At 46.3% G+C, this 21617-nt stretch overlaps 1 protein-coding gene across 1 annotated transcript in view; it reads left to right on the top strand.

The window, feature by feature from the left end:
- The window catches only part of CCDC33 (coiled-coil domain containing 33), a 131933-nt gene that overhangs the window by 56717 nt on the left and 53599 nt on the right, over positions 1 to 21617 (top strand). Inside the window, exons 9-12 of the mRNA XM_066635468.1 lie at positions 4333 to 4456; positions 5463 to 5590; positions 7359 to 7430; positions 16729 to 16862. Of these exons, the coding sequence (XP_066491565.1) occupies positions 4333 to 4456; positions 5463 to 5590; positions 7359 to 7430; positions 16729 to 16862 (458 nt within the window). The remainder of the gene's footprint in view (positions 1 to 4332; positions 4457 to 5462; positions 5591 to 7358; positions 7431 to 16728; positions 16863 to 21617) is intronic.

Here is a 21617-nt window from a genome sequence, read left to right as displayed (position 1 = left end):
TTTATGGACATACTCCAGCCTTTGTGAGTGTTCAGATTGATGATTTGGAAAATCTGGCTTGGAATGTGCAAAAAAAAGCGCAATTTGAGTCCAGGTCAAATACCAAAATGCTTGTGCACCCCTTGTCATCACTCAGTTGTGAAAAATCTGATCTTTTTTTCTGAAGACAAAAAAGACATTTTCTGAAGACAATGTTCCTGTTTGCTGAAATATCACACCTTCCAAGCACTTAAAATACAACATTATGTACGGTACTGGTACTTACCTTTTAAATATTCTCCAGTACAGGCTGACCTCTCACATTGGCAGCCGTTTCTCAACCAGTGCCTTCTCTCCAAAGAAGGAGAATCCTTGGGGGTTTCCCCCCTCTCCCCAAATGAGACAGTGTTAGAGACCCCCATCTTGCCCCTCTAGAGGTTTTCCATTTTTACAAGCTTGGAGCAGGGTGAAAGATGTCTTCATTTTGGCTTGGAAATGGAAACAATCATTAGCAGGGTTTGAAGTGCTGATCTTGAGGGACAGTTTGTGAAGGCTCAGATCCCTTATTTAGCCTTAGAAGCAGGGAGAGGAGGTGGAGGGCTCTGCTGTGACATGGGGCTGGAGGAACAACAGACAGGAATGCGGAAAACCCCCAAGTGGTTTGCTTCCTGCCATAAATCATGCTTCCTGAGCACAGGATTGCATTTAGCAATTGAATTACAAATTAATCTGCAGACTGGGAATTGAGCCTTCAGTGGTAATCTCTTTCTCCCTCTGTTGAACGCCCCTTTTTGTTTCTTGTTTAACCCCTGGAATGCCTGTATGCAGCATGTGCAGTTGTTCTGCCAGGGACCGCATGCCCACACACAGAAGGAACACACTGAACCTGCCTTACAAATGTGCAAGGCATGCTGTGTCTGCCAATGACTCATCCATCATTGTTCTCCTGCAGCGGGTTTAGACCTACTGACCCATTTTCTTTAGCTTTTACTATCTGAGCTGAGTGCACAGTCCATTTCTAAAAACAGTTCACAGCCTTGTAACAAGGATTGACAACGTGGCTGGCCCATCCATAAGGCAGATTGAGACATTAACCTCAGGCTGTGCCTTCGTCCACTCCCTCATCTCCACCTCTTCTCTTCCTTTCTGGATTGGAAAAGGAAGATGGGAATGAGGCAGAAAAAGAGTGTGGAGGAGAGAAGAGTGGTGGGCTAGAGTGTATCTGGTACTCTAGTTACCACTCTCTTGTCCGCCACTTTTTTCATCTGCTCCATTTCCTTCTTCTTTTTAATCCAGAGAGCAGGAGGAGAGATGAAGGTGGGTGGGTAAGTGGATGAAAGCAGGTACCTCCCCCTGCCAACCCACAGCCTGAGGCTAATGTTTAAATCTGCCTTATGAATGGGCCAACCTGGAACCCAGGATTCTCCTTAAAGCCATTGGTAGCATAACTGAGAGTTTATTGCCACCAGAGCCTCTTATCTCTAGTAAATATCACATCTGAAGGAGTCCGTGGCCAAGGTTTCCCCCTCCCCAGTATGCTATCCTGCCATATTTGGCTCTGTGCTTGACCTTTGCCATAAATCTTCATTGCCATCAAGTGCTTGTCACTTGTTCATAGATTCAGGGTCTTGGCTGTAAATCTACCTGACAGCAGTCTCCTGTCTCTTGCTTGCATTTCTGCACATCAAAAGCTCACTTGGTTCCAATTTCTGGAAGAGATGGCTGTCTTCCTCCCTCTCACCTTCTTGGATGACTGTACTGCAAACACTTTGTCATCAATCTCTTTCCTGGGGGGTGAGATCTGCTCTGTGTTTCTTGTACATTGAACAGATTGCCATGATCAATGCATTGATGATGCGCTGAACTGTGCTGGGCTCTGAGGGACTGTTGGGATTGTTGTGGGGAGGGCAGTTACTCTGGTTACCGAGGTTAATGGTTTTCCCTTAGCAAGAGTATGTGTTGGCTAATCATATTTGATCACTCTGCCATCCCAGCATGCCCTCTTGCCTGCCATTTCCAATTAGGATCCACTGACAATGGCTCTGGGTTCACCTTCAGCCAAGCAGCAAGGCTGACATGTGCTTTTCACTCAGAGCATTCCAGAAAGAAGTGGGCTGTGCCAAGATTAACCCTTTCTCAGCCTAGTGCTGTCAGCCTTCGCTCTGTGATACAAATGTGCAGAAGTAAGAACAGGTTCATGTAGGGGGTAATGGACTGAGCAGTGAATCAGCGCTTTCTCAGGTTGAATCTCACCTCTGCCATGAACTCACTAGGTGGCCTTAGGTGACCCATGTACAGTACATGGGTCACCTAAGTGCAGTGATCCTGTGCAGTGATCCTTACTTACTTTTACAGAGTTCATGTAATGCAACATCAAGATAATAAAGGGAAGTGCTTGACATGCTCATAAAGTGCAATATAAAGTCTAAGTATGTGTACAGTCAGTTGTCTTTATATGTGAATTTACTGATCTGCAAAGGGCAGAATTGCCACCATCTCTCATTATCTGCTACTCTGTTCTCATTATCTACTAATACTGTGGTGGTGACAAATCAAACGGGTATTGGCCCGTGGAGAATTGTCAGACGTATTTGTGTCTGCTTCCAGACTTGTCCTACTATCTTGGGCACCATCTCAGGGACTCCGTCCCCAGCATTGAAGAGAGGCCCATGATGAGAAATCTCTAGAAGGCTACCCAAGGGCTACTCTGGGGCTGAGGCAAGCCAAGGGGAGGAGCTAAGGGAGAGGTGGAGGAGGAGGAGGAGGAGGAGGAGGAGGAGAGGTGAAGCAATCCCCTTGATGTTTGAAGCCTTGTTGTTGGGCTAGCAACCTTCAATGAGTCGAGGTATAGCCAGCATGAGGAAATTGCCATCATCACAACCTTCAATGCATCTAGTGATATGCAGCATGGAGGAGGAAGCGTCAGATGTTGGAGATGTGGATGAGCCCTTTATATCACCCATACCCATAGACTTCAAGTTCAGATTCATAAAGTCCAAGAGTCCCCTGGAACCTAACCCCATTTTCCACATATTCAATGTTTCAGTGTCTACTAATTCAGTATCCACTAGGTTTTCCAGGAACCTAACCCTGGTGGATAATGAGAAATGACTGTATGCGTATTGATGTATTTGAAAAGACTGGGAACCATTTAAGGAACTGCTTGGATTCTGTTGTTCCTTGCCCACTGATTAGGGACCTACCATGAATGGTCCAAGCTCCAAGTTGCAAGGACCTGCTTTGTGGTTTTGACGTCTGGTTTTGCATATATAGAAATGCTCATGACTGTTCTCATGCGAGCTCTCGGATTCTGTGAAAACAATATTCGTTCAAGCAGAAGGCAGATCGGCAAGTTGCCCTTGCAGCGTTTGCTGGGCTGAGTGCTTTGTAATGGGATAAGGGTATTAAAAGGGGCTTCTCTGTCAATATTTGCCTGATAACGGGAGACCTATGTTAATGCTGCCCTCTGGAGAGCCGGCATGATGCCTCGCACAAGGCTTGGAAAGAGCAGCTGTGGACACCTGCAAATGTTGATCAAATGCAGTCATTTCCAATGATAGTGAGCAACTGCAGAAACAGAAGTTTGCCCGGTTTGTATGTACTTTGGGGGATCCTATTTTTGTTGCAGTTAATCACCAAAAACCCATTACTTTGGAATAAGCTAATGAAAAAGTATGTAAAATAGGAGCAGGGTTCCCTATTAGTCATAGACTTAGCAAGAAGTCTGGGTTCATTGCCATATAATATGTGAACTGGACCTCACAACCATGTGCTCTCACACTGCAGTTATGAAGGCTATTTACAATGCAATTCTATGCATGTCTGTGCAGAAGGAAGTCCCATTGTGTACAGTGTGGCTTTCTCTCAGCACTGGCATACTTGGGGGGTGTCAAAGGGGGTAATGTCTCTGGGTGCCACTCTTGTGGGGGTGCCACTGCCTTCCTCGCCCTGTCTGGAGGCCTTCAGAGGACGAAGGAGGCCATGTGTGATCTCACCTGACCTTCAGAAGGCCTTAAATATTACTTCTGGGTTTTGGCCAAAAAACAGAAGTGATGTTTAAGGCCTTCTGAAGGCCTCAGAAGGCCTTCTGAGGGCCAGACAAGGCTGCCCCCAGATGCTACAGTAGGGGGGGTAGCATTCTGCAGTCCTGGCCCCAGGCAGTACAGGGGCCAGGATCACCAGTGTCTCTCAGTAAAGTGTTATAGGTTTGCAGTTCTAGAGAGGCATGATGTTGGAAGGGCTTGTGGTGTCCACCCAGTCCTTTATTTAGGCTTCCTGGGTCAAGAAATTGTATTTATAATCTTTCTGCTGACATATTGATCAATTTTACTCCATCCTTTTCTTAAACCTCAGATTTCATCAGCTGGTAGACCTCCCGAACAACCAGCGTGGAATACGTCCTACTTGTTCCAGGGCAGGGATGGAGCCACCGCATTCTCAGATGATACTGCCCTGGTGATTGAATACTACACATCAAGTAAGTCCTGTTTTCTGGTGCTTGATCTGGCCATTGTGCTCACACCTCAAATGAAACCCATGAGGAGTGACAAAACCATTGTAGACAGACAAGGAAACAAGTCAGGTCAGAGTTAAAATACTGTTTATAGTTCCAGGAGACCAAGGTGTACCCACAAGGGTCCCAGGTATACTGAGGCCTCAAATATCATCACTCACAGACTACCCCTCCTGGACTTACCTCCTGACCTAGATAACAGAGGTCTTAAAGGAATAACCTTCTGCAATTTATTTATTACAGTATTTACATATCACCTTTCTCTCAGACTCAAAACAATGTACATAAGTAGGCTGAACATAAACCCCATTTTTGCAGATGGGGTTTTTACATGTGTTATTCTATGAAATAAACACACAGAACCTTCCATCTCTCCAGATGTTTCCCTTCATAGTGCATCCTGGCTGCACAAATCCAGCCTTCCAAGCTTCCCCAGGCAGCTGCAAATCAAGTCTCAGACTGGCTTTCAGGATGTTATCCATTTCTTGCCAGCTGACACCTCCACACTCCTCTGCGAAGCTCAGTCACCCTTCCAAGACAAGACTGAAGCTGTTCCTGCTTAGCTTCTTCAGGCAAGGCGGTAGCTCAACCTCCAGACCATACCTCCTGCAATGCAATGGAACCTTGCATTTACCCAGTTGGGTTTGGAGGGCTATAGGTAGTGGAGAAAGTTTTTTCTTTCTCTCCTCTCTCTCTGGCATTCTGATAATGTGTCAGGACAAAAAGCCCTGGTGGTCCTTAGGAAATGTAACTTTCTCAAGGACTGGTTTTCCCAAGGAACACCAGTTAGTACTTAGTATTCCAAAGTACTAACCAGCACACCAAAGAGGAAAAGGAAAGAAATATTTCCCCTACTTGCACTTCTCTTTCCTCAACCAGAGCTTTGCCAATTGCACTCTATAGTTTATAATCTCCCCTAGTCTTGTAACAAGAGACTAACTGTTGCATTTTCTTCTTTTTTCCTCCTTAGAAACAGGATCGAAAGGCCAAACCAAGCCCCTTGGTGTGTCTGTGTTGCCGCTGACTAACCGAGTATATCGGAGGCTTGTGGCAGAGAGCAGCAGGAATGGGGTCCGAGTAGAAAAGCTTCCAATCCAGGTAAGAACAATGGACTAGGCTGAGAGGCCTAAAATATTCCCTTTTTATGGGATCTTTACTAGATAGGACAAATGTTATAATTATCCCATTTCTCCATTGGCTTGTGCCTTGCTGGGAGCCAAAGAACTAAACATTAGCCAAGAAAAGGCCAACTTGATCAGAAAGTCTGGGGACGAGTGGGGGATGGTTACTAAAAAGAAGAGCTTCATGTAAGCCTTGCAGAAAAGGACACTTAGGAGTGTTCTCTGTTTGCTCAATATGGAGGTGTGAGCAAATGCACATAAATGCAGTGGTTAGGCAAGGATTAACTATGAAGCAGCTGTCAATTCCTTCCCTCAATTAGGCCTCCAATTTAGGGGCAACGAGGGTTGTGCAAAAACCACTTGTGACCACCCAGAGTTTTGCAGGCATTCCTTGTGAGTCTGAGTGGGACACTCTAGCCTCCTGATCTCTTCTTCTGCATACTTCCTCTCATTGGAGACGCTCTAGCCTGCTGCTCTCTTTTCCTCCACACTTCCTTGTCCACTTCATTCCCCTCTTCCATTTTGAGTCCAGGAAGCAGGAGGAAGAGTGTTTAAGGCAGGTGGGTAGTGGCAGGATCCTTCCACAGATCTGCCACGTGAGGTGCCCTCAATTGGTCTCATGGAGTGGCTGACCCTGAATGAGTTTTTAGAGCCTCACACGGTTTCTGCTCCCACTACTATTTTGCCCCAGTTGTCCAGCCCTCTCCAAGGTGAATGCATTTCTCCCCTTCCCTCTAGCAACAACATTTTATGCCTCTTTTGTTTTATTTGCAGACAGGATATTAGTCATCATTCACACACACACACACATTATTAATTATCTGGGGACGTCACCAAGATTGATCTAGTCTAGAAGGAAACATTTGGTGGCCTAAAGAGGAGAATAGTATTCTGAATTTTATAGTCTAGTATTCAGCATTGAAAACCCAATCCCGTCCAACTTTCCAGCGCCAATGCAGCCGCAGTGCAACTTTAAGGTAAGGGAACAAACATCCCTTACCTTGAGGAGGCCTCCTCTGCAGGGGGCAGCACGCCCTCCCCCTATTGGCAGAACAGCTTCAGTGCTGGAAAGTTGGATGAGATCGGGCCCTAAGAGTCTCACCTCTCTGAGGCAATGGTTAAAATAGAACCTTCAAAGATAGTTTCCAGTTCTCACATCCTGGAGGCAAGCAACAAGGGATACCCACCATGTTACTTCTTGCTTATGAGCTTCCCAATGGTCACCAAGCCCAAGAACATGATCCAGCAAAGCAATTCATTTTGCAAACAGCAAACTCATTGAATTGAATATATTCTGACTATTACTAAGTTAATAACCAGGGATGTGCAGGAGCCACAGTGCTGAGGAATAAAGTCCCAAGTGTCTGCCCCTCTTATCTTGAGTTGCCCACAACAGTGGCTGTTGCAACTCATCCAGAGTTGTTTTTCAAGTCCTTTTAACTCAAGTCCGAATCTTCTTAAAAAGCGAGTCAAGCCATGGAAGCAGCAAAAAAAGGCAAGCAAGCAAAGCACACAAACAAAACAAAGTTGCAAGCACACACAAAAGTAAGCTGTGACTTGAGTCTGTTTGAGTCTTTTCATTTTTAGGGTGAAACCCCCGAGTCCCAAGTCAGCGCCCAAGTTTTTTGCGCATGCGACTCAAGTCCATACAAGTCGCGAAAATGTGTGTTTTCACGATTTGAGTCTGAGACATCCGAGTTGTGGCCCATCCCTGTTGATAACCTTTTCCGTATATTTTTTCCTAGAATACAGCCCTGAAAACCAAATCTGGAGAAACCCCGACTGTCCAGATTGGTCTACAGCTGATAAATTCTGAGGTGAGGCAAAGGGAGCTGCCGTCATGTTCAATGGGTTGATGGTTTCTAGCCAGAATATCGGGGGGTTTGGGCTGTGAAGTGGGGCTAAAAGGCAAACCTGGTCCATGTAGGACAACTAAACGTCAGTCTTTTAAGGGGAAGGATGGTGAAGAACTTGTTAGAGGACTAGGGGTACAATCCTATGCATGACTACTCAAAAGTGAGTCCCTTTGTGTTCTATAGGGCTTACTCCCAGAAAAGTGTGTATAGGATTGAGGACAAGGCCATAATCCTATCCACACTTACCTGAGAGTAAGCCCCATTGTACACGCATGTGTGTGCGTTCATGCATGCAGATATAGTGGGGTGAAGTGGGGTGACAGCAGGTCTAAGGGGAGCATCCATGTTGCAGCTGCATTTCTCACACATGTCAGAGTCACCACATGAGCAAATTGTGTGATCCACTTCTGTTCTTCTTCATCTCCTGAATAGAGAATACCGTCAGTTCCCATTGTCCACCAGGGTTAGGTTCCTGGGAAACCTAGTAGATGCCGAATTAGCGGATACTGAATCATTGAGCCTATGGGGGAAATGGAGTTAGGTTCCAGGTGATTCTTTTCACCATACAATCTATGGTGTATGAACCTGAATCTTTCGGACCTGGGCGATAAAGAGGGCTCATCAACATCTCCAATATCTGATGCTTCCTCCAATATCTAATGCTTCCACACTGCACGCGTTGAAGGTTGTAGTGATGGTGATTTCTCTATGCTGGATATCCCTTGACTCGTTGAAGGTTGCCGGCCCAACAACAAGGCTTCAGAGGTCAGCAGTGAAGAGGGGGGTTGCTTCACCTGTCTTCCTTCCCCTGTCTTGGCCTGCCCCAGTTCGAGAGCAGCTCTAAGGTAGCCTTCCGGAGACCTTCATCATCAGTCTCTCGTCACTGCCATGGTTGTGAAGGTTCAGCTGCAGATGGTGCCCAAGACAGTGGGGCAAGTCTGAAGCGGACACAAATGTGTCTGACAATTCTCCATGTGTCTGACAATTCTCCGATACCAAGGCCTGTTTGATATGGCACCAGCACAGGCTTAGGATCTGGGGATCTGAAGAGCTAAGAACATAAGAACGGCCCCGATAGATCAGTCTTAGGCCCATCTAGTCCAGCTTCCTGTATCTCACAGTAGCCCACCAAATACCTCAGAGAGAGACAACAAGAGACCTGCATCCTGGTGCCCTCCTTTGCATCTGGCAGTTTTCAGCTAGCTTCAAGTCACTGAACTGTATCTTGCCCTGATGCCATTTTGAACGCCAGAAGCATGGAAGAAATACACTGCTATACAGAAATCTCGTTCCCTCGCACCAGCCCTCACAAGATTTTTTTTTCCCAACTGGTGCAAAAAACAGCAGGCAGCCTGGCAGCTGACTGTGCCAGAAACAGGCAACTCCTAGAGCAGGGTCATGAATATAGATGATGGTTGATATAGCCTCATAAAGCTCTCATCTCTCCTTCCCCCCACCTCAAATCTCTGGCGAAGAAGTTAAAATAACAGAGGCTGAATGCTCAAGCCTGCTAGGAACCAGTTTCAGCCTGTCAGTCCAGATCATGTTATCTAGGATGGAGAGAGTGCTTCAGTCCTTGCGGTCTGCTGCAGTAACAATAAAAAAGTGTGCTTGTGTGAATAATGAAAATGCCAATAGGACTTCTCAGCTTGCTAGCAACTGACCCACAGATAACAGGGTGTTGGAGCAGGTCAGCTGTGCAAAGCAACCCTGCCATGGTTTGGTTGTGCCCTGACTGAGAGTTTTGGCCCCCTGGTCTTCATTGTCTTCCTGTAAGCCTTTGGCTACACAGTTTCCTGGAAGTAAGCCCCGCTGAACATAATGGGGCTTACTTCTGAGTAGACCTGCATACGCTTGCACTGCTAGCGAAAACACTGAAGCTAGAACTACAGCCCTGTTTACAGGGGAGTAAATTTCACTGAACACAGCAGGAATTGCTGCTGAGTAAACATGTGTAGGATCGCTGGCTTTCTGCCTGGCTTAGCTTCTTACCTTCAAAGACCTCCACAGCCTCACCTCTCCATAAGTCCGATTCTCATCTCCTGATGCACTCCTGCCCCATGACTTTCACGCTTCCAGCTCCACAACCCTCAACCACCCCAAGGTCTCCTGCTCCCTTGAGCTACTTGAATTGACTCTCTCCTTTGGGAGACCTGCCTGACCCCTTCTCTATCAATTTCCAGAAAGGCATTAAACATCTTTAATATCCAATCCTATATCATCATTCCCTTGATGGGTTGTTTTTGAGGTTGCCAGCTCCTGCATCTTTTATGCTCTTTTTTTTGCTCTGTGCACAGTGCAATCCTATGTGTGTTTACTTGGAAGTAAGCCCCAGTGTGTTCAATGGAACTTGCTCTTGGGTAAAAGTGCATAAGGTTGCTCCGTTCATGTTTTCTGGTGTTTTAATTGAAGTGGTGTGTATGTGCACATAAGTGTGTGTGTGTGTGTTTTGTGCATGTGTGTGTGCCCTCCACAGTTCCTCTTCTGCTCTGATCCCCCCTTCTTTTCAGAATCCAGGGAGAGGAGGAGAACGTGTGTGGGAGGAAGGCCTAGGGCTGCCAACTCCATCTGAACCTGTTTGGAGGTTTTTTGTCCTCTTCTCAACATGGCACAATGATCTTAAGTCAGGAAAGCCCTGTTAATTTCTCCAGGATTTCTTCACTTGTCACCAAAAGATTGATGCTGATTCCTGGAGACGTTAGGTCAATGCTGATGGCAACCCAAGGCAGGCACCTGTCTCAATCCACTGCTTGAGGCAGGACCCTCAGGTAACCTTGTGGGCAGCCTGGCCTGACATATTAATTTTAGGGTGGATGGATCCACACCTGACACTGAGACATTTTACATTTAGCGAGCTGGCAACTCACAATAACAAAATGTTATCCCAAGGCACAGCATTGGGATTTTGACTTAGTAGAAACAAGAATCAGAAAATAGAGACTGGTCCTGGTCTGTAGGGACCTCCAGAGTATATATTGTTCTACACTGTAGAAAAATGCTGGGGATCTACAGGGCTGCCACTGGTGCCACAAACCCCCCCTTGCTGCCTTCCTTTCCTCAGCAAAGTTAATTTGGGACTGGACTTAAAGCTGGCAGGTTAATTCCATTGCTCTTTTCCCCTGGAGAGCCCCCACGGCTGGGGCAGGGTTGTCTGGTGAGGTACTTTGGAGTAATGGCCCAGGGGGTCAGCGGAGAGGGGCCTGCATGTGATGAATTATTCACAGGGGTGTCCGTAAGTGCAGAATTAATCCCCTTCCTTCCAGCTGGCTGCCGCACTAAATTATCACTCCTAGTCATGCGGGAAAATGCTGTGGAATTCATTTAGCTGATTGTTGTTTTGATCTAGGAACTGTTATTTTTTTTTCTTCCCCTTGCCCAAACCTCCTCCTCCTCTTCCCCTTCCCCCAACTAATGTATGTACAAGAGAGGGAGGGAACAGAAAATATCAGGTGACGCGCTCAGTTTGACTTCTTCATTCTGCTTTTAAAACTTGTTTCAGCAAATCGTCCCCAGCAACAATAAAAATGAAATAATTTGTCACTAGAGGCACAAAGGAAAGGGAGGTAGAGGTGGAACCTGTATTAGTGGCTCAAGCAATCACAGTTTTGCACTGTACAGGACTTTTTTGTGTGTTTTCAGATTCTGGGCATTTTTCTGAGCAACTCAGCAAGTATGAGTTCAAAGCAGGGGTGCACAGGCAGGCTGGCTGGCAGGCAGCCACTCTGGAGCTACTGGTTGCTCTGGAGGTGATCTAAACCTTCTGGCCACCCATCTCAATAGTTTGAAGTTTGTTTGTTTGTTTGTTTCCCTTGTCTTCTCCCTGGCTGCTGGAAACCCAGTGTCACATTTCAGCCCAACCTGGTTTGAAGCATGGGTGGAATATTGAACAGAGAGCACCTGTACACATGTGGGTGGTGTAATGGTTGGCAACCCTCAGTCTCGAAAGACTATGGTATAAGCCTACAGCACCCAGTATTCCCAGGCAGTCTCCAAGTACTAACCAGGCCTGACCCTGCTTAGCTTCCAAGATCAGACAAGATCAGGCATGTGCAGGGTAACAGTTGCTGCTATTGGGGAGTGTAAAACAACCCAAAAGAATATATGACTGAGCACACCCATTTTGTGAAAAGCTCTGCCTCCCCAAGCTGCTGTTTCATGCTCATACCTTCCAAGACTCCTGGAAGCCTCAAGTCAGCGTACCCTACTATAAAGGGTGCTGATTGCAAAGGTGTTAAACTGAAAATCATGTTGATGGGGAAAGCAAGGAAGCATTCTATCTAAGCAGACCGAGCCATCAGTGGATCTCTTGGAAGATTTTTTTTTTAACTTTAGAATATGCTGTTTCTGAGCAGTAAGTTTGCTTCTGTGACGTTAGAAGGAAGGAAGGGAAAAAATATCTTGGTTCTGTTTGGTTCACATTTTCTTTCTTGTCTTGTAGCATTTGCTTGTTAGCCTTGCACATGCTGTTGCGTCAATATGCGAAGATTATTCAGATCCACAAATATCCCATAGGCGTCAAGGATTGGGGTTGCCAACTTTTTGACTGGGTGCTGCTCCTGTGCCTTTAGCAACAGTCTGATCTGTAGATATTCTCTATATACAAATACTAGCAATCTTAGGTCGCCTTTCAGTTTAATTTAGGAAGCAAAGCCACATACAGACAAGGCAGTCTCCTTAGGTGCAAAAACACTCATATATGTGTAAATAAAAAGAAAAGGCGAAGGTCTCCTCTACAAGAAAAAAACAGTCTAATGCAGATTGTGTGTGTTCAGTGGTCCCCCTAGAACTGCAGGATACTGGTGCGGCAACTGGACAAAAACTAGCAGCAGAACATGAGACAGAGGAAGGGTGAGAGTATTGGCCTGCTTGAGCCAATCGGGTTGGGGAGAGGCAACATTTTGTAGCAGGTTCTTCTTGCTTCATTTTACAGTACTCATATGGCACTCTTCAACCATCTCAAAGCTTTTCACACACAGGAACCGACTTACAGAGCGGTTATTGCCCTTACAATGACAGATTGAGAACAGAGAGGGTCTGGTTGGTCATGTGCCAAGAACCCACACCACTGAAAGGCCCTATGTGTGTGCTCAAGGGAAGCACATGCATTTATGTTACATATACTTAAGCTAGGAGCCCTAAGGAAAACCCCTGTCTGAAACCCTGGAGAGCTACTGGCTGTCAGTGCAAAGCCAAATGGACCTATAGTCTGATTTGGTATAAGGCATCTTCTTTTGTTCCTGAGTACAGAATGACTCTGCCTCAAGGAGCTTACAATCAAAAATTTGACAAAGCAGGAGGCAACAAAGGGAAAGGACAAAGAGGGAAGAGAGGCTAAACATTGCAAGGATTTGCAAGCGGTAGCTCCTTTGAATTCCTGTCTGCTCCTCTTTTTTCCAGCTGCCCATTCCCTGGAGACAGGTGACCAGGCCCCCGACCACTACGATTGCCCTGTTGGGTGCTGCTCTTTGCATTTGACTCTGTGAACTTGAAGACCGCCTCTGCCAAAGCCACTGACAAATGCAAAATCCACATTTGCATTTGCCTGGCATGTGCGTTGCTGGCCTGGGAAATCCCACTAAGCTTTTTCAAAGACATTCAGTGGAGTTAATTCTAATAGGAATGACGGTCTTGATCCTTCATTTCTTGTTCTTGCTTGCTGTCACTTTAAACTGTTTTAACATGATTCTGTGTGTGCGCGTATGTGTGTCTTTTAAAAATACACAAAAGGACCTCCTGGCTGATAACAGTGAAATGAAAGAGACTGCCATGCAATGTGGCTGTGTTTTAAAGTGACAGGTGCTGACAGATTGCTAAGTGCGCAGTGGGCTACGAGGGAAGAGGAAACATAAATTAAACCGATAATGTATTATGCTGTGTAAAGAGAAGCTCTTTTCCATGGGGCGGCTGCGGGGGAGGGACGTCTTTGGTGGGGAGTCTCTGTATGTTTTGTTATATCCTTCTCCAAATATACCAAGCATAAAGATGTGGGAGCCCCACTGGATCAGAGCAAAGTTTGTTTATTTTTCACATTTTTATACTGCCCTTCTTCTAAGGAGCTCAGGGCAGCTTACATGGTTCCTCCTCTCTTTTTGTCCTCGCAACAACTCTGTAAGGTGGGTGAGGCTGAGAGTGACTGGCCTAAGGTCACCCAGGAAGCTTCATAGTTGAGCAGCGATCTGAACCTGGATCTTCCAAGTCTAAGTCCAGTTCCCAAACCACTACACCATCCTGGCTTTCTAGTCCGGTCCAGCAGCCTGCTTTTCACAGTGACCAATCAGGTGCTTCTGGGAAGTCCACAAGCAAGGATGTGGATGCAAGAGCCCCCCACCCCCACCCCCGTAGTCAGGACCAGGCCAGCCATGAGTCAGAATGGAGGAGGTATCAAACTGACAAGGGATGCTCTGCACCCTGCCTGCCACCTCTCCTGACCCACTCTCCACTCAGCTGCTTCACTCTGGACCCTGATCCTTTTCTCATTTGCTTTAAACTAGCGAGTGGAGAATCAGGGCAATAGCAACCTACCTCTTCAGCCAGTTTGCTGTCCACACGTAAGCTGTCTTTTCTGGTATCTGGTGGTTCCTGACAAAATCCAGATCCCAGATGCTTCTCTTCAGAAGGAAAAGAGAGAAAGAGCTGAACGAGAACTTCTGGTGTCAGTTCTGGCACCAGATGGCTGGTAGTCCTGGAGGCAAAGTCCTGCATTGGTTCCTTCCTGGATACCTTGGGTCCTAGTCCACCCTCCAAGTTTACTGATAGTGATGGCAGCCATCAGCTTCTCCCACCTTCCTCATTGGCAAATGGGGAGAGGGAATCTATAGTGGTGGTGGTGGCGGCCACAGCCAATAGCAAACTGGCCAATGGGAACATTCCTTTGTGGCCCTGCAGTGATACAAGGGCCTCTGGAAATTCCTCCATTTGTTGATGGCATTTCTGGTGCAGCAGTGGTGTGAGTCACTTACCTAACTAGTGTCACTACTGCCAATGGTACTGGGGGAGATTTGTGTATCAGCTCAGACAGGTGAGGTCTCTGATGGACACGGGGACTAAGCCAGTTCCTGATGTGGCTAGCCCTTAACGATAACCCTGTCAGAGGTTCACTGATGGTAAAGCAGCTCTTCCGAGTTGTGACCCAGCTGTGGAAAAGGTGAGCCGCAAGCAGAAGCCCAGTGGATGAATCACTATAGCAATTAATTGGTTAAAAAAAAGCACAATTCCACAGATGTATGTCTTTCTGTGTTTGCCAGTACATGTGCATAAATGCCAAATAGATTACTAGGAAAAATATTATTAAAGGAAATGAAAGACCAGTGGCTGAATGGGGCAGAGTCATCGGAGCTCATTATTCTTTGGCAGGCTCCTTCCTGCAGTAATCTCCCTGCTCACCATCGTTGGAAACCTTGATCGCTGTGGAAATTATAGAGGAGTGATAGAATTACTACTGAATGGGAACGGATTGAGCGGGCCTCGCTTTGTTAGACAGCTAATGAGTGGGATACAACCAGGCTACAGTAAAGTGGAAGAGAAAGAGGGGAATGGAGAGAGAGAGAGAAAAATGGTCTTTGTTGCAAGGAGAATTTGTCAGTTTCCGCTTGCTTCTCCCAGAGGAAGGTTTAGGGAGGAGCTAATTGAATTAAGGGCACGTGCAATTTGGCTAGCCAACCTGTTCTGGTTTTCTCAGGCCCAGAAGTGGGAGTCATAGAATAAACCCCTCCAGCCCACCCCGGGCACCATCTGTGCGCTGGCTTGGCGTAATTGCAAGGAGCCTGATAAACTGTTGCATTTTGCATGAACCTGTTTCCTCTTGAGCGTTTGTGTGGGCACAGGCCTAATTGCCACTTGGTAGCCCCGAGCCGGCCAACTTTGAAGCCAAGGGAGCCTGGCCGAGGTCAAGGCCTCCCAGCCTAATGAAACATGCAGGCGCTGAGGACTGCATCTGATGGCGTTAATGAGACTGTGAGCAGCAAGGTCGCCGGGACACCTTGAGATCAGCCTTGGGAGGTCTTTTATTCTGTACATTCATCTCCCCAGCTTGGACTCTGGGGATTCAGGGAACAGAGCAAGGGAAGACCTTGGAGCCAAGAGGTTCAGAGCATCCCCACTTTCTCATTACAGCTCTAATGAGTCATCACCGCCTGCAGTCACAGAGTGGGAGGTGTTGAGGGCCACTTTGCCGCCAGCCATCCACAGCGACCAATTTAGCAACTTAGGAGCGGATTACCAAGAAATGAATAGGCTGTGTGTGGGGGGCACGCCGGCGAATGCAGAGGGAGATTGGCCTCGTTGGGAAAATGATTGAAGTTTGCTCTAACTGAATCCTCTTCAATTAGTGATCCAGCCCTATTTGGTTAGGAACCATCTGCCTGGCATCGTTTGTTTGCACTGCTGATGAGTTTTGTTGATAGCAGCTTCATAATTGATCTGTAAGGTGCATGCCAGAGTGAAGAGACTGTAACTCCTGAGCCATTGAGACAGTGTCTGAGCACACCCTGCAGCCTTGTCGCTGATAAGGAGCAAACTGTGATTGGAGGGCCTGAGAACTTATTTCAAACCTGGGGAAAAGGAGGATGTGTATGTACATGTGCTAAGTCTGTCATTTATTCTGGTCATTGCAATGCCTTTGAGAGCCACACGGGATTCAGGAACGACCCAGGTGATGCTTATTCTCAACACACACTGCTGTTTGTTAAAGCAGCTGTTGAAGACACAGCAGCCCAACTGGGGAGAAAAATTGACAACCTAGGGGCAATACTGCCAACATACCATTGCGTGCATCTGACCTCACCGAGTTGTGAGAAGCTCTATGGGGAAAGGGGCTACTCGGGTGTTGGTTTTCTTTGGAGGAGAGCATTTTGGAGACATGGCATTGTGGTGAAATTTGCTTTATTTACAAGTATACAAGTAGTAGAGTGTCAGTGGCGTCAAACAGGAGACACTCCTACAAAGCAGCAGATCTGCCACCTCACATCAGATCCCCAGAGAGAGAGAGAGAGAGAGAGAGAGAGAGAGAGAGAGAGAGAGAGAGCTTAATGCCCCCAAGGTTTACCATTTCTAAAATTTAAATATTTTAAATTTAAGCAACCTGAACCACAACTGAATGAGAAAAGTAAAAAAAGACATCCCAGTGAACCTGGACCCAAATGTTTAATGGTTCAATTCACTGATCATGGCTATCTGGTCAACGTTACCCTTTGTGAACATATAGGCCTTTTTAAAAACGTGTGTGCAAAAGTCTATCATAACGTTCTGTGGTTTCTTACAGAGGCCAGATACGTTTCTGACTTCATCTACCACAAATGTCCTTCCCCTCCTGGATCCAAAGCTGGTGGGGCAGCTTGGGAATATCAAGGAACCATGGACACCTTCCGTCCGTGAGGAGGTGAGCATCTCTTTTGTGTTGTGTTACGCACCATTCTACTTCCCTGAGTGATGAGAAGTTCTGGGATAGTGGGTTGAGTTTATGTTTAGAATAGCTGATTATTTATGTCTTTGTTTCATGTAGAAGATTCTTGTTTCATGACTCTTTCTTGTCATGTAGAAATCCATGTAGAAGATTTATGTTCTGTCTTTCTCTTGTTGGATCCAAGATGTCTCCCAATTAAAAGTATTTAAACTAAACAATTAAGCAAGATGGAGTCAAAACAAGCCCTATCACACATCCCTGCTAGGCAGCGATGGGCCCTGCAGGAGACCTGCCCAAAAAATCTTAGGGGATGAGTACATTCATATGGAAGAAGGCACTCCTTCAGGTACTTTGATGCCAAGTTGTATAGAGTTTTAACTGGCCATATAATCAGCACCTTGAATTGTGTCCAGAAACTATCTAGAAATATGTAAGTAAAATCTATTGTCACTATGCAGATTCCTTAAGCGAAAAGCCCAACTTTTTATTCTGCATCACATTTTCAGAGGGTCCCCCCCCCCTTTTTCAGCTAGATTTCCCATTCTGGAAAAACTCTTCTAATCATTGGGCTCCTCTGAGGAAATATCAGTCGACTGTCACTGACCCTAAACAAGCCATCAGCTTCCCAAAGTCATCTATGACATACCAGGAGAGTAGTCTGATTATATTATCCTTGTGTGCAAACATTTGAAAAGGTTGTCTCCTGAACCAGACAACCAGTGCAATGGGGATCCCAACAAACTATGCTGTTATTGTTGTTGAAGACGACAATGATGATTGTCTTACAAGAGAATTATTTCCAAGTAGAAATGAACTCCAAGTCATTAATGGCCCAATCCTAAGGGGTCAATTCACTGGTGGGGCTAACCAGCAGAGGCTGCCTTAGGGCAGTTGCAAAAAAGTCTCAGGCAACATGTGAAGCCGCACACTGCCAGAGCATCAGCATCGAGGCCGCAGTGGCCCTTTGCGTGGTGACTGTTTGGGACTGGCCTGTCAACTTAGGTAAGTCAGTGAGGGAGGCGGGATGAGGTGGTAATGGGGCAGGAAGGAGGTAGGATCAGGTTCAAGAAGGCAGTGGGTTTCAAGGCAGCAGCAAAATCTGCTGAATCCAAGCCCTTTCCTGGACCCAGTCCTGAGTGCACTTGGACTTGTGCCAGCAATTTTGCTGGTGCAGGTCCAAGTAGATTCATCTGCTTCTTGGAGGCTTAACCCCGGGTAAGGGAAGAAATGTTCCCTGACCCAGAGGAGACTTTTGGACACTCTCCCCCTTGCAGACTGCAGCACATGCTGTTTTGGCATGGCTGCATTGGTGGGCAGGGAAGCATAGAACTGGGCCGTAAGAAGCGAATTGATTTTACTTACTGTGTAATCCTATGCATGTTTTATCATACATCAGCCCTATTGAGTTCAGTGGTACTCACTCCCCGGGGAATGTGTAAGGATTGTAACCTTAGAGAAAGAGAAACCCTGAAGGTTTAGATGATAGTGTTGTCATGGCAAGGATGTCATTTTGCAAATTGCTTTCAATGCTTTTTAAGCACATCTTGTCTTGCAAGTTGCTATCAGGATGCTGACCTCTGTCTCAGTCAGATTCTGAACCTAACTGTTCACATCAACAGTAAGCAGAACTGCAGGATGATTCTTGTAGGATTATTGTTATAATAATAAAAATTATTTTTATTGCTCTATCCATATGCATGGTGCTGTACAATGAATGAGAAAAACAGACCCTTTAAATGTGGCTTGAGCCAAATGAACTGTGGAGTCTGGTACAGGTGTGCACCCCTTAACAATGGGGATACGTTCTCCAATTCCAGTTGTTATGCAGTTAGGTCATTAAGTGAACATTCAGCCCAATCTAGTGCCTTTGTTGTGTACACTCCCTGCCAGACACTAGCTGGCTGCACAGGTTACTGGAAATAGATTGCCTCTTCTTTGCATTAAGAACCTCTCTGTTGTATAAACACTCTGTTGCAGGCTATGGGAGATGCAATTGCCTCATTAAGAGCATCTTTATTGTGCTTTGACCACTGTCATATATGCGGTTCGTTGTTAAGTGAATGGTTGTTAAGCAACGCATGCCTGTATTTCTCAGCCCCCCCTTCCTGACGTGATTCTCCCTTCTGACTTTAAAAAGCAATTGGACACTTTCATGATGGACAGGTCCATCAATGACCCATCACTTGATCTGAGCCTCTTCTACAGGTCCAGACTTCAAGACTGGATAATGTGCTCTGATTTCATTCAATAATGTGACTGGCTATGGGAGTTTCAAAGCTTCCAGTTTGATCCAAGCATCCAATTCTGAATCCATTTAGCCAATTCCTTGCTATTAGAGATGCATTAGTTTTTAGGCCGCCACCACCCCTCCAGCCCATACCTTTCAGCTCTGTGAATATATGGCTGACATCAGCAAAGCTTAGTTATTGATAAAATTTTGCTTCTGGGTTACTAGTGCCGCTACGTGCGAAGTGAAGGCCTTACGCACGCCATCCATTTGGGTTCAGAATTACATGTCATTGAAACTTGGCTATTAGATGCACTGGCAAATGGAGGAGAGACAGAGAGGAATGGGGAGGAGAGATGAGGATCATTACGAGGCTGTACTTAAAAGCTCCTAAAGCACTTTAAAAATACTCCACTTATACATGGCAGAGTTTGCCTTCTGCACGTATTGGCTCAGTTTGTTCAGTGCGCCCAGAATTCCAGATTTGCTGCAGTTACTGTCAGAACTAGACTTGTAATTGCCTTGCTCTGCAGGTCTTGCCCTAAGGATAGCCTCAGGGAATAAAGAATGAAAGGCAGGATGGTGGAAGTGTAGTAGTGGAACAGGTATGTGTCTCTGTTCAGGCATGCTGAGGATCAGATAGGGCAGAAAGGATGGGGCTGTAGGTAGAGCACCTGCTTTGCACATAGACGGTTCCAGGTTCAACTCTTGGCCTCTCCAGGTGGGACTGGGAAAGGCCTTTGACCTGAACCTTGGAGACCCACTGCCAGTCAGTGCAGGCAAGATGGACTGAAGATGAACCAAAGGTGTGACTCTGCATACGGCACCTTCATATGTTCAAAGACAGCATGATTTCATGTAGCATAGACCAGTTTCACCGCTCACAACAAGAATGATCTTTTTGTTCTAATGAACTTCGTATGCACCTCCCTCTTGTCTCTTTGAGGGTCAAAAGAGGGCCAAAAGAGACATTGTAGGGAGGTCTGCGATGATGCTCGCCACTATTTTTTTTTTTTTTTGCTTTCAAGCAGTGTGTGTGTGTGTGTGTGTCTGATTTAGGTTAGTCTGGTTGCACTGAAAGAGGAGGGTGTTTAAACCTTTCCCCTATGCTCGTCTCCTGTGCTAGTTTCCCCACTGAGGGGAAAAGGCATGTGCAGGACTGGCCCAAGACCTCCTGGCTCCTGAGGCGCTGGGAGATAAGACTCCCTCTTATCTAGTAGTGCATCAGCTATCCTCCTCCAGGCAGGAGGTCTGACTCAGTTGGTAGAGCTGCTGCCTTGTATGCCTGAAGATCTGAGGCTGCCAGGTCGAAACAACCGTAAGTACCTGAGAACTGACGACATGCTGATATACTGATGAAGTGGCCCTAGGTGGTAGAGAGTGTCAGGTCTATGTTCTGGATAAGACAAACACAGCCAACTAGGTGGTTCAGGAACAGGTGCAGATTGCTGGAGTCAGCAGGATCAGCAAACACCTGTGACTGCCTCATCCTGGGTGTGGCTTAGCCTACACTGATTGGCCACTCCAACTACTTAATGTTTGGTCTGTGGAGCTTCCAGTGTAGCAGTAGGAGTGTAGTAGGAGACTACTGAACTGCTGCCAGTAACGTGGGAGGCTGGATGTGAGTATATGCATGTTGATACTGACCATGGAATGAACTTTGACTGTGTATCTTGGAAAACTGATTTGGATTTGTTGTTTATGGACTGACTGCTCATCGTGCTGACTAGGACTGTTTACTGATGACTCTACCTGTGATAACCCTTGCTCTGAAATATAACCACTGCATTCAAAGAACTCTGCTGGTGTATGCTGTTTTGTGTGCCTGCTCATCCAAGGTTCCATACAACTCTTTACCAGACAAAGGGTTTCAACTCTAACAGAGAGGAGTTGCCTCAAGTGGAGCGTGGGAGGTGAAGGGCCAGAGAGAGGCCAGACCAGGAAGGAAACCAGCTGGAACAAGGAGTTCGATGATAGACTAGAACTATTCAATTGTAAAAAATCCCTACGGGGGGGGGGGGGAGAGGGGGTTAGAACAGCCTGCCTATGTAAACTGCCTTGGATTAAAGTCTGAGGAGAAATCTGATGACCAAAGAAAGGCGGCATATAAATACCTGTATAAATAAATAAATAAATAAAATCACCTTCAATGCTTTTCCGCATTCTCCATCCTAAATTCAGAGACAAAGAGGGGAATGGAGCAGAGGAGAGGCTAGTGCAGGGGTGTCAAATTCATTTCATACAGCATTCATAATGCCTGCGGAGGGCTGGAAGTGATGTCATTAAGCAGGAAGTGAAGTCATTAAGCAGATGATGATCAGAAGTACTTTTTTCTCACTTAGGAACTCGTTAGCTGCAAATGACAGAAGAGAAAATATGCAAATCTTGATAATGTTTTCAAGATATGAGAGAGCCCAATTATCACGCAGGCTGCCCTTTCAGCAGTGATACCTCAACACAGCTCAGCAGCTGGGAGCAGCTGGTGGTGGTGCTGAGAGAGTCTGAGGAGCAGATAAAGAGC

Source organism: Tiliqua scincoides, chromosome 8 (genome assembly GCF_035046505.1).
Source record: "Tiliqua scincoides isolate rTilSci1 chromosome 8, rTilSci1.hap2, whole genome shotgun sequence".
In the NCBI taxonomy this organism is placed as follows: Eukaryota; Metazoa; Chordata; class Lepidosauria; order Squamata; family Scincidae; genus Tiliqua; species Tiliqua scincoides.
This window is presented reverse-complemented; position numbering and strand designations above follow the sequence as displayed.